The following is a 12,099-nucleotide window of genomic DNA, read 5'->3' as shown; positions in this document are numbered from 1 at the left end:
TTATTTATTTATTTGACAGAGAGAGACACAGCGAGAGAGGGAACACAAGCAGGGGGAGTGCGAGAGGGAGAAGCAGGCTTCCCGCTGAGCAGGGAGCCCGATGCGGGGCTCGATCCCAGGACTTTGGGATCATGACCTGAGCCGAAGGCCGACGCTTAACCGACTGAGCCACTCAGGCACCCTGGGAATTTTAATTTTTAAATAACTTATAATGACATTAAAGGCTCTAATGGGCAAGGTAGTCATCATTCAAGATCAGATATGTAATTTTAACAGCAATATGGAAACTATAATAGAGTCAAATGAAAATGCTAAAAAATAAAAAAACATAGTAACAAATGAAGAGAGCCTTCAAACGGCTCATCACTAGACTTGACAGAGACAAGGAAAGAATCAGGTAACTTGAAGTTCAATTAGTAGAAATTACACAAACTGAAAGGCAAAGAGAAAAAAGAATGAAAAACATAACAGAGCATCCAAGAGCTGTGGGATAGTATTAATAGTGTAATGCAAGCATTGCAACTGGAATCCCAGGAGGAGAAGAAAAAGAATGGGACAGGTGAAATATTTGAAGAAATAATGGGTAAACATATTCCAAAATTACTGACAGATACAAAGCCACATATCTAAGAAACTTAGAGACCACCAAGCAGGGGAAAAAACAAAGAAATCACATTTGGGCATATCATATTCAAACTGCTGAAAACCAAAGACAGAAAAAAATCTTGAAGGCAGCTGGGGGAAAAGAACCCATCTTACCTTCTGTTATAGACTGAATGTTTATAACCCCCTCTGGATTCATATGTTGAAGTCCTAACAATCAGCGTGGCTATTTTTGGACATGGGGCCTCTAAGGAAGTAACTGAGGTAAAATAGGTCCTAAAGGTGAAATTAGTATCCTTTTAACTCACCAGAGAGCTCATGTACTCCCTTTCTCACTAGCAAAGGTCACAGGAGGACACAGTGAGAAGGTGGCCATCTGTAAGCCAGGATTAGAGCCTTTACCAGAAACCAACCATGATGGCACCCTGATCTCAGATGTCCAGTCTACAGAACTGGCAACCCAATAAGACACCTACAATAAAGGAACAAGGATAAGAATTACAGCAAACTTGTCAGAAACCAGGTAAGCAAGAAGACAACAGAATGACATAGGTAAAGTGTTGAAAGAAAACTATCAACCCAGAATTCTATATCCAGTGAAAATACCTTCCAAAGTGAAGGAGAGGGGCACCTGGGTGGCTCATTTGGTTGAGTCGGTTCTCTTTCTCCCTCTCTCCCTGCCCTGCTCATGTGCTCTTAAAAAAAAAAAAAAAAAGCGAAGGAGAAACAAAACCTTTCTCAGACAAATGAAAACTAAGAGAATTCACTACCAGCAGACCTATCCTACAGGAAATGTTAAAGGCAGTTTTTCAGGCAGAGGGACTATGATATAGGTTACAATCTTAGATCTACACAAAGAAATAAAGAGCACCAGAAATGAAAGAAATGAAAAACTATAATCTTCAGCTTTTTTTTTTTTTTTTTAAGATTTATTTATTTGAGGGAGAGAGAGAATCTTAAGCAGACTCCACACCCAGCATGGAGCCCAAAACAGGGCTCAATCTCATGACTCTGAGATCATGACCTGAGCCGAAATCAAGAGCTGGATGCTTAACTGAATGAGCCACCCAGGTGCCTCCAGCTTATTTTTAGTCACACTAAAACACAATTGTTTAAAGCAATAAAAGTAACAAGGTATTGGGTATTTATGTTATATATCAAAGTAAAATACAGGACATATATGACAGTAAAGATGAGAGAATGAAACTTCCCCCTGAGATCTGGAACAAGGCAAGGATGTCTTCTCTCACTACTCCTATTCAACCTTGCACTGGAATTCCTAGCTAGTTCAATAAGGCAAGAAAAATAAAAGGCATATAGATCAGAAAGGAAGAAAGAAAACTGCCTTTATTGGCAGAGAACTTGTAGAAAATTCCAAAGAATCTACAAAAAAATGCCTAGAACTAATAAGTGAGTTTAGCAAGGTTGCAGGATACAAGGTTAACATACAAAAAATGGACTGTGTTCTATATACCAGCAATGAAAAAACTGAATTTGAAATTTAAAAAAAGCATCATTTATCATAGCACTAAAAAAGATATAGGTATAAATCTAACAAAACATATACAAGATATGTGAAGAGCTATAAAACACTCATAAAACAAAGATCTAAATAAATGGGGAGATATACCATGCTCATAGATTAAAGAAACAATGTTGTTAACAAAGTTGTTAATTCTCCAATTTGATCTGTAGATTCAATATGATCCCAATTAAAATCTAAGCAAGTTTTTTTTTGTACACATTGACAAGATTAGTCTAAAACTTATATAAAAAGGCAAAGAAAACAGAATAGCCAAATCATTCTGAAAAAGAATAAAGTAGAAGGATTCACATTTCCCAATTTCAAGATTTACTATAAAGGTACAGCAATCAAAGGCAGGTGGTAGTGGCTAAGGAATATACATAAAGAATAAAAGAACAGAAAAGAGATCCAGAAACAGATCCACACAAATACAGTCAACTCATTTTTGACAAAGGTATAAAGCATTTCAATGGAGAAAAGATAGCCTTTTCAACAAATTATACTGAAACAACTGAACGTCTATATGCAAAAGAAATAAACTTATTACAAATGATGCAAGGAGGTGGGAAAAAATAGAAGCTGACCTAGAAAACCAAATTTTAATTGAAAACTATAAGGTTAAAAGCAAAAGAAACTGTATACTGTACTCCAGTTGGTAAATTTTTTCATGGGGGTACAGTTCTGAACTTGCTTTACATGTATACGGGAGCTGAATGACTTAGGTAAGTGGATGGTGAATTGTGGGAACCAGATCTTACACTGTCAAATAGGGAATTTACAGATAAGCAAGAAGGGAAGGGAAAAATAAATCATCTGATGCGGGATTAGAGCCTGAGATATTATAGTATGAACTCATGTTCATACTAATGTTTACTCAGATGGATAGATACAGAAATAATTATGGATAGGTGTGTACATGGTTTAGTATACATATGTATGTTACTTAGCTCTCTCTGCCGAGGTGCTAAAATTAATGACATCCCAGAAGCAATGAGTACCCTCACTGCCCAGATCTCGCTTTCCAAATACCATTTAGAACCAGGGCACCTTGGTTAGGGTAGTGAAAATACAAGAACAGTGTTGGAAAGTAAAATACCCCAAAACCAAAAAAGGATGAAGGCATGTCAGAGGGACACAGGAGCCAACATTAAAGAGCAAAGTGGGAACAATCTGAGCCACAAAATAAATATTTTTTAGAACTCAGAGTATAAAATAAATATTCATGAATCCATGCTGATGTAAATGATTAAATCTTCCTCATAGAAGAATCCCAAATAGTATGTGTAGATACTCGTCCCTCCAGGAGACAGAGCTTAATTTTCCTCCTCCCTACCCTGAGAGTGGACTAGACTTAATGAAACGCCTCCAAAGAATAGAGTATGAAAAGGGAAAAACAGTAACTTCACAGTGGAGAAACGTGTCAAACACTGCCTTACACAAGTCATCAAAGTATCACCAGAGATAAGTCATCTTTTTATTTTTTATTTTATTTTATTATGTTATGTTAGTCACCATACAAGTCATCTTAATTTAATGTAGCTCCTGCTGTGATGAGATTAGGAGGGCCTTTCATCTAGGTAGCATTCTTAAAACAAAGACCATAACCCCAGAAGAATTTAAGAAAAACCTTAGACCAACACAAATTGAGGAACATTCTACAAAATACCTTATAGGTACTCCTCAAAATTGCCAAGGCTATAAAAAACAAGGAAAGATTAAGCGCTATGGTTTGAATGTGTGTTGTCATTCCCCCCCCCGCCACCCCCCCAGCCAAATTCATATGTTGAAATCCTAATGCCTGTGTGATAGTGTTAGGAAGTGGGGCCCTTTGGGAGGTGATTAGGTCATGAGGGTGGAGCCCTCATGAATGGGATGTGCTGTCATAAAAGAGACCCTATGAAGCTCCCTAGCTCCTTCCACCATGAGAAGACACAGTGAGAAGTCAGAAAAACGGAAAAACTGGTGAAATCTGAATAGTCTGGTCTTAATGTACTAATGTTGGTTTCTTCGTTTTGACAAATGCACCAAGGTAATGTAAGGTGATAATATTAAGGAGAAACTGAAACTGAGTGATGGGTATACGAAAACTCCCAGTACTACCTTTGCAACTTCTTTATAAACCTAAGTAAACCAAGACAAAAAGTTGGATTTTTAAAAAAATAATGAGTATTAAGGAAGGCACTTGTGATGAGCACTAGGTACCGTATGTAAGTGATGAATCACTAAATTCTGCACTTGAAACTAATTATTACACTGTATGTTAGCTGGAATTTACATAAAAACTTGAAAAAAAAGAAAAAATTTACCTTCAACATATAAATAAAAAGGTTTTGAAGAATTCTGAATGGTAAGTGAAAATACAAGAGACTCTTAAACGCAAAAAAAGCAGATTAAAAATTATATACACCTCCCCTCCTGCAAATTATCAATCTATTAAGAGATGCTTAGAGAAAAAGAAGTAAATATACTAAGATATTTAGTTACCTCTTACTGCTGAGCTCATATTTTTCCTTTTTTTTTGTAGTTCTCAAATGTTCCATAATGAATAGTAATATAAGATGTATTGACTTTGTATCATTGTGTTTAAGTATTTTTAATTTTACATCAGAGTATTTAAGTTATGGAATATCAATGAGAATAGTAAACATCATTCAAGGACTTTATCTGCTCTTCTGGGGAAGGGGTTAGTACGTTTTTGGTTGTATGCAGGATAGTTGAATCATGTTAAGCAGAATTATGATCTTGTCTTTATTTGGAGATTAAGTATGGTTTAAGGAGATGTGTATTGGTGCCAAGTTGATAAGGGGTAGGCTTGTGATGGTTAATTTTATGTGCCAACTTGAATGTGCCACACGGTGCCTGGATTTATGGGTGTATCTGTGAATGTGTTTTGGGAGGAGATTAGCATTTGAATTCATGGAGTCTGTGGGACTGCCCTCCCAAATGTGGGTGGCCATCATCCAATTCCTTGAGAGCTAACTAGGACCAAAAAAACCCCCCCAAAAACCCAAAAACCAGAAGGAAGAATCTGCCCCCTTTTCCCTTCTGCCTGCCTGCTTGAGCTGGGCCATCGGTCTTCTCCTGCCCTTGAACTAGAGTTTATAGCATCCATTCAGATGAGGACGGGAATTACATTGCTGGCTTTCCTGGGTCTCCGGGCTTGCAGATGGCAGACTGTGGGACTTTTCAGCCTCTATTATCATATAAGCCAATTCCTTGTAATAAATCTCTTCCTACACATACAACTTATTGCTTCTGTTTCTCTAGAATCCTAATACAATTTCCAATTCAAATCTCTTTTCTATGAAAATGTCTCTACTATCCCCTCCATCTTTATAGGTCTTGCCTTCTATGGCTCTCTTGATCTCCTTTGGTCTTTTTTTTTTTTTTTTTTTTTTAAGTAGGCTCCGAGCCCAGCATGGAGCTGGGTTTGAACTCATGACCTGAGATCAAGACCTGAGCTGAGATCAAGAATTGGACACTTAACTGACTGAACCACCCAGGCGCCCCTTCTTCGTTCTTTGGGGCACAAGATAACATATGTTGTATTATATTGTCTGACAGGTGTGCATATTTAGGCCTTATCTTTCTAACTAGAATGTAATAATCTTGAAAGTAAGAGTTTTATCTCTTATCTCTTGGGTGTTCTTTTCTTCCATTTGTTACTTTATTTGTTCATTCACTTACTCATTCAACACGCTTGCTGAGTTCCTATTATATGTCAGGGACACTGCTCACCAATACAACAGTGAGCAACACCAGACTGCTCCCTTTATTCTCAAGGAGATTCCAGTTTAGTTGGAGATGCTGAAATCAATAAGACAACCACAAAACATATGCATAATTATAAGCCCTGGTAATGCTTTGAAGGAAATATATTTCAGAATCCACAAAGGGGAACATAACCTAACCTTGGGTGAAGAAGAGAGTGTACAAGGCAAGAAAGGCTCATCTGGGTTTGAGCTATGATCTGAAAAATGCGCAGGTTTTCACTAAGGTGGGTGAAAGGGTGGAGGTGCGAGAAGAGTGCTCTGGAGGGAAGTTCGGGAACGGAGAAGGTACACAGACAGGGCCACCGTACTGCACACAATAGGCTTTAAGCAGGTGACCGACCAAACAGACGCTACGAACCATTTTCTGCAGTCTCTTCTCTTCTCGTTTTTTCTTAAGCTGAGCCTCCTTTTCTTCTGCTTCCCTCTTCTGACGCTCCTCCTCTTGGGCCTTTAACTGGGCCTGATCAAGATGAAAGCCAGTAAAAAATAAGAACACTGTTTGTATGGAAGTAAGATTTTTTATGTTGAGGAAAGTCAAGTATCTACCAAGAGTGCCTGTCCTGTCTCTGAAAGAAGCCCATACTTCCTGATAAAAGTAGAAAATCCAACCAACAGGTGGTCAGTTGTGTAACTTAAGTTTCTCCAAAAGAATCCTCTTCTACTTGGGAAGGTGATACTGAGCAAGAAAGGAACATTAATTTTTCATCAAATAATGATTCCTTTTTAGTTATTTTTACCTGTGAAATACTAAGTCCAAACTCCACATAGCGTAGGAAAAATTTTTTCTTTTGTTTCACACACAAAAAACCCCCAAACTGTTGGAACTGTTTATTTTTTCTTAGTAGATATAAAATTTGTTTTTGACAGTCTAGGTCAAAACTGTGCAAGAACTACTCACCTTTGCAACTTACCAGGTTGGACATCTAAATCTTAAATGTGTAAATCTTCCTCATTGCTGGCTCCCATCAACTTTTTAACATTTCCGTCTTGCTATACTAATGGTATTACTGTTTTCTCCCTTTCTTTTCCTAAAATTTCCAGAGTTCAGGCCAGTGGATAAAAAGCTATTTCTGAAGTTGATCTAGCTCGATTGTCTCAAGACACTTAAGCTAGGCTTTTTTTTTTTTTAGGGGGGGGGGGGAGGGTGGGGGCGGGGGGGGGGGAAGAGAGAGAGAGAGAGAAAATCTTAAGCAGGCTCCATGCCCAGTGTGGAGCCTGATGCGGGGCTCGCGATCTCATGACCCTGAGATCATGACCTGAGCCAAAATCAAGAGTTGGATGCTTAACCGACTGAACCACCCATGAACCCCTAGGCTTCATTTCTTTTATTTCTTTTTTTATTTTTTAAAGATTTTATTTATTTATTTGAGAGAGAGAATGAGATAGAGTGAGCATGAGAGGGGGGAGGGTCAGAGGGAGAAGCAGACTCCCTGCTGAGCAGGGAGTCCGATGCGGGACTCGATCCCAGGACTCCAGGATCATGACCTGAGCCAAAGGCAGTCGCTTAACCAACTGAGCCACCCAGGCGCCCTAGGCTTCATTTCTTTTAATAAAGACCTATATAAATCCTTTTTCTTGCCTCAGATTTCATTCTTGATTTACCAATTTCTCCTCTTCTTGTTTCTTCTTCCTCTCTGCCAAGATCCGCCTACGTTCAGCTCGCTGAACTGCTCTCTCTTCCATGGCTAGAAAATAGTAACAGAGTTCCAATATAAAAAATATAAGGAACACAGCAAGAGAAATGTCTCCACATTTTATAGCAAAATTTTGTGTTATTGTTAGGGTTTTCTTGCAAGTTGAGTGTTTATAATTTCAGAAACATTTGTTTATAAATATATAAATATAAAATTTATATTTTAAAAATATAAGTTGTAGTTGTATTTATAAATATATAAGTATATATATGTTATTTATATACCCCCTACAGGTTAAAGACCTACAATCCTATCCTCAGCAATGATAAACAATTGGCAAATTGTTTTTACTTTTCTATTAGAATAACTGTTTACTGGTTTAAATAAGATAATGTGCCTCGATGATACTTTTGTTACTGAAACCCAGAAACCAGAATTTTAATTTGATAATTCTTTAATGAATGGAGGAAACTTTAATTACATCTAACAAATACTTTGACAATACAGTCTTCAAATCCCATTGAGTCTGTTTTTCCTAAGTCATTATACGTATGTCTGTGTATGTAACAACAACAACAACAACAAACTAAAGTTTAGGGTCACGATGAATACATTAAAATCTAGTTTTAAGGCCTGGATAGATATCCAGATGGGCAGGAAATGGAATTGTACTAGGCATTTGGAGAACTGGCATCTGAATGAATTCAAGTGTCAGACTCCTGTTCTTGACAGTCTATTAAATATCGATCCAAAAGAAGCAAATGTGCAAGATGGTCTGAAAATACGACTCTGTCATCAGTCGGGGCTTTTACAGGAAGAGGGAAATGGGTGGGAGGAGTATCAAGTTCTGCTCACCTAAGTCAGCCAATAATTACTTTTGCTTCCTTGTGCCATGTTATAGAGAAGAAAATTTAAGTCCAAGTTTCAAGAACTAATAAACAAAAAACTCACCAGGCTATTTCTTACAGATGTTAAGTGTTTGCATTGCTGAAAAAAGAAGAGAGGGGGTGCCACAGATGGCGGCAGTGAGCTGTCTTGGAAGAGGCAGAAATAGACTAAAGGATTAAAGTGAGAGCCCTGGCTCAGTCGTTAAGCATCTGCCTTTGGCTCAGGTCATGATCCCAGGGTCCTGGGATTGAGCCCCGCATCGGGCTCCCTGCTCGGCGGGAAGCCTGCTTCTCCCTCTCCCACTCCCCCTGCTTGTGTTCCTGCTCTCGCTAACTCTGTCAAATAAATAAATAAAATCTTTAAAAATAATAAAAAAGTGAGAGCCCTGAGAGGCAGAGTCTCCAGTAATAAGCGCGTTCCCCGTCTTTTCTAGAGTTAATCGTTAAAGACCACTTGAAAAGTAGCCTGGAGTTCTAAAATATGGTAACTCCTTGATCAAACAATAATTAAAAAAAAATAACCACACTGAACTGGGCATTTCCTGATCATCCTCAGTGGTAGGCAAAGATGGCATAAACTGCTGTCCTGGCAGAGAGTCGACGCAAAGACTGCTAATTTCTTCATTAGGAATCGACTTTGGGCATAACGTGCTTCAGATGACATCACTTCTTCTAAGGGCAGCAATTTTGCCAAAGGTGAAAAATCAGACTTATAACCACAATATAATTGCCAACGTGCCTACCTCCATACACAAATATATGCACAGTGCATGACTACGTATACAGTAAAAACAATTAGTAGATTCACTAGGTGGCGAATGCTTTTCTTCTCATAGTATTGTTTGGTTTAAATAGTGATTTTTTTTTTTTCTCGAAGATTTTATTTATTTATTTGACAGAGAGACAGACAGAGAGGGAACACAAGCAGGGGAGTGGGAGGGGGAGAACCAGGCTTCCCGCCAAGCAGGGAGCCCGATTCAGGGCTCGATCCCAGGACCCTGGGATCATGACCTGAGCCGAAGGCAGACGCTTAATGACTGAGTCACCCAGGTGCCCCTAAATAATGATTTCTACATGCATCAAAAATGTTATTAAATTAAAATGTCTGGTTTGTAGATTTCATTACTAAAAGCCTATCATCAAGGTACAACTCATAAAATGATGTGGATTGCTATAAATGGATCAATAATTTAAGGTTAACAAAGTATAATGATAGGTGATCTTTATCAATGTTTGTCCTTAGCAGCTACTCAAGAGTTTTCTCATTTGTGTAACTGTCCCATTTTTTTTCATAATCCAAACCAATCCACAATGATATACCTTTCAGCCATTTTTTTTTTTTTTTTTTTTTTTTTTTGTATTCTTTGGGAAGGCCAAAAAGTTTGGCAGAAGGAGCAGGAAAAAATGCATGGAACTCTCTGGTGCATTGCACTCCTCACATGTCCAGCCATCTTTGACCAGGTTCTGCCAAGTCTCAAAACCTGAGTTTCCCGGATTCAGTCCTAGCATATTCTATTTCAGAAAGGAAGGTAACCACCACCAGACCACCACCAAGACTGCCCTGCCTTTCAGTATGGGGTGGGATGCCATCAGCTGCCTTGGGTTCCTTCTGGGTCCAGAGAGAGAATTTGGGGAGTCACTTCCTCTACCATCAGTCTCAGGGGAAGCAACAGGCGAACTGGGGGTTAAAAAAAAAAAAAAAAGGAAAAGAATTCAGACCAACAACCAGCTCTGTTCAAAGCTCTTGAACCTGAGAAACTCAAAGCATTTCACACATTTTAATTAATCTTTACTCTCTAAGATAACTATGTATTAAACCCACTCGATATACTGGTGTAACAAGGCATGGAAAGGCTGGGTGACTGGCCGGAGTCTGCAATGAGTCAGGTACTCTGACTCCCATACCAGTGCTTCAGATCAATGGGTATCTATCACCCACTTCTTATCCTTATCACATGTATTGAGTATGTCTCAAACACATCTGAAAGCATCGTAAGTGGCTTCTGAGAAATTTGGACTCTTATTCTAGCCTCAAAAATGTTTACTTTTCCCCAAAACAACTACAGATTTAAGCTAGGTAATTAGCCAGCCCAGAGGCTGCTCCATTTGTACCTGACATTGTACAACCCGGCTTCTCAGAACTAAATATAATCAGAAACCCAGAAATTGAGGTAGGGCATGTAAGCGTTGTTCTCTCTTACTGGTATAGTAACAGAGCTCCTCAGACAAAGGCAGCACAACACAAATGCTAACTGTGTAATTCACAGGTAACTGGTTGCCTCAAATACCGTTAGTACCTGTCACGGACCAATCACAATGTAGGGGGGCTTCTTCGTTTTGAAAGTATACAATAAAAGAAAGGGAGAGATCATGGAGTCTGGAAGCTGGGCAAAAGAGGTTCAGGGGCCTCTCGACCACAAGGTGAAAAAACCCAAATCATGAGTCCAAAGCATGTTCTGATACAATGGACATACTTTGGAAGCACGTGGCACGTTCTCTTGGGTTCTTTTCCTCTGGGATTTGATAGCAGGCAGCTCTGGGCATCTGTGACTGCTGCAGCCCGCTCTGCAGCCCACCGAGCCTCTGCCAGCCGCTGGCTTTGCTTCAGCTCCAGAATTGTTTTCTGCTGTTCCTGAAGTTTCTTCTTTTGCTTTTCAATCAACTGTTGCTGGAAGACATGGCGGTTGTGGAAATGACCCATGCAAATGGATTCTGTTTTCTGGCTGGTGGTTCTGAGCTTCTTGCTGCTTCTAGGCTGTTGGGAGGGCTCGACATCCCTGGTCGTGTGCTGCTTATTGTCGGATGTGTTCAGAGGGACATGCTGGAGGGGAACCTGCAAGTCGCTCTTTGTTGGTCTTCCTAGGTGGGGGCCGGGCATGCAATCACAGCTCCCTGAGGGAGGCTTTTCCCGCAGAGGTGGCCCGGCAGTCACCTGAGAGAGAAGGAGCATGTTACAGCTCAGCTGTTTAGAGGACTGTGCAATAAGAAAACCGTGCTCTTAGAAATGTCTGATTTGGATAGTTTGTTTGTGAATGAGGCCGGATTACTCCAGGTACATACTACAGGAATTTTAATCTGCATGAATTAACTCTGAATTTTGTAGTGAAGAATATATTCTCCCTCAAGAATGTTCGAAACTAACAAATACCTTTACAAATCAATAACAGCTCTGTTCTCTCAATGCTTTTCTTGCCACTAATAAATTAATCACAAGGTATGTATGTATGTAATTATGTATTCACTCTTTAATTAATTAATTCATTCATTCTCAGGATCAAAGCCTGGATTAAAGCTTACAGTCTCCAGACTATTGCCAGACTACCTGTGGGAAATATCTGTAAGCCCAGGATTACTGGGCAAATAACTGCATTACATAAGAATATTACCAATAATATTATATTTTAGCATATGGCTTAATAGTTTTCAAAGCTTTATCATGTAATGGATCTCATTTAATAGACTGAGGTATCATACTCAATTTTCAGTTCTGATAGAGGGGGAGGAAACAGAATTCTTAATCGGGAAAACTTTTCCTGGCCAAAATAATGCATACTTAAAATGTCTCTTTTAGAATGGTTTGATTCTATGGCCTAAGGTCTAACCAGCTTTTGATTCTGCCATCTGCAGTGGTACAAGAAGAAAAATACTATGAAGTATTTGTATCTTAGAAGCTTCTC

The 12,099-nt window shown here is 39.0% G+C and overlaps 1 protein-coding gene across 3 annotated transcripts in view; it reads right to left on the bottom strand.

Annotated features, from left to right (window-relative positions):
* The window catches only part of CCDC191 (coiled-coil domain containing 191), a 98,994-nt gene that overhangs the window by 34,033 nt on the left and 52,862 nt on the right, over window positions 1-12,099 (bottom strand). For all 3 annotated transcript variants that reach the window (XR_004678266.1, XM_035000137.1, XM_035000138.1), the window contains 4 exons: window positions 10,897-11,354; window positions 9,988-10,100; window positions 7,504-7,586; window positions 6,260-6,361 (listed from right to left, as the gene is read on the bottom strand). Coding sequence is in view for 2 of the 3 variants with exons in the window: in XM_035000137.1 (XP_034856028.1) it covers window positions 6,260-6,361; window positions 7,504-7,586; window positions 9,988-10,100; window positions 10,897-11,354 (756 nt within the window). In the remaining variant the exon portion in view is untranslated. The remainder of the gene's footprint in view (window positions 1-6,259; window positions 6,362-7,503; window positions 7,587-9,987; window positions 10,101-10,896; window positions 11,355-12,099) is intronic.

This window comes from Mirounga leonina, unplaced genomic scaffold (genome assembly GCF_011800145.1).
Source record: "Mirounga leonina isolate KUSES-001 unplaced genomic scaffold, KU_Mleo_1.0 Mir_115, whole genome shotgun sequence".
NCBI lineage: Eukaryota > Metazoa > Chordata > Mammalia > Carnivora > Phocidae > Mirounga > Mirounga leonina.
Note: the sequence above shows the minus strand (reverse complement) of the source record. Positions and strands in the feature narration are given on the sequence as shown.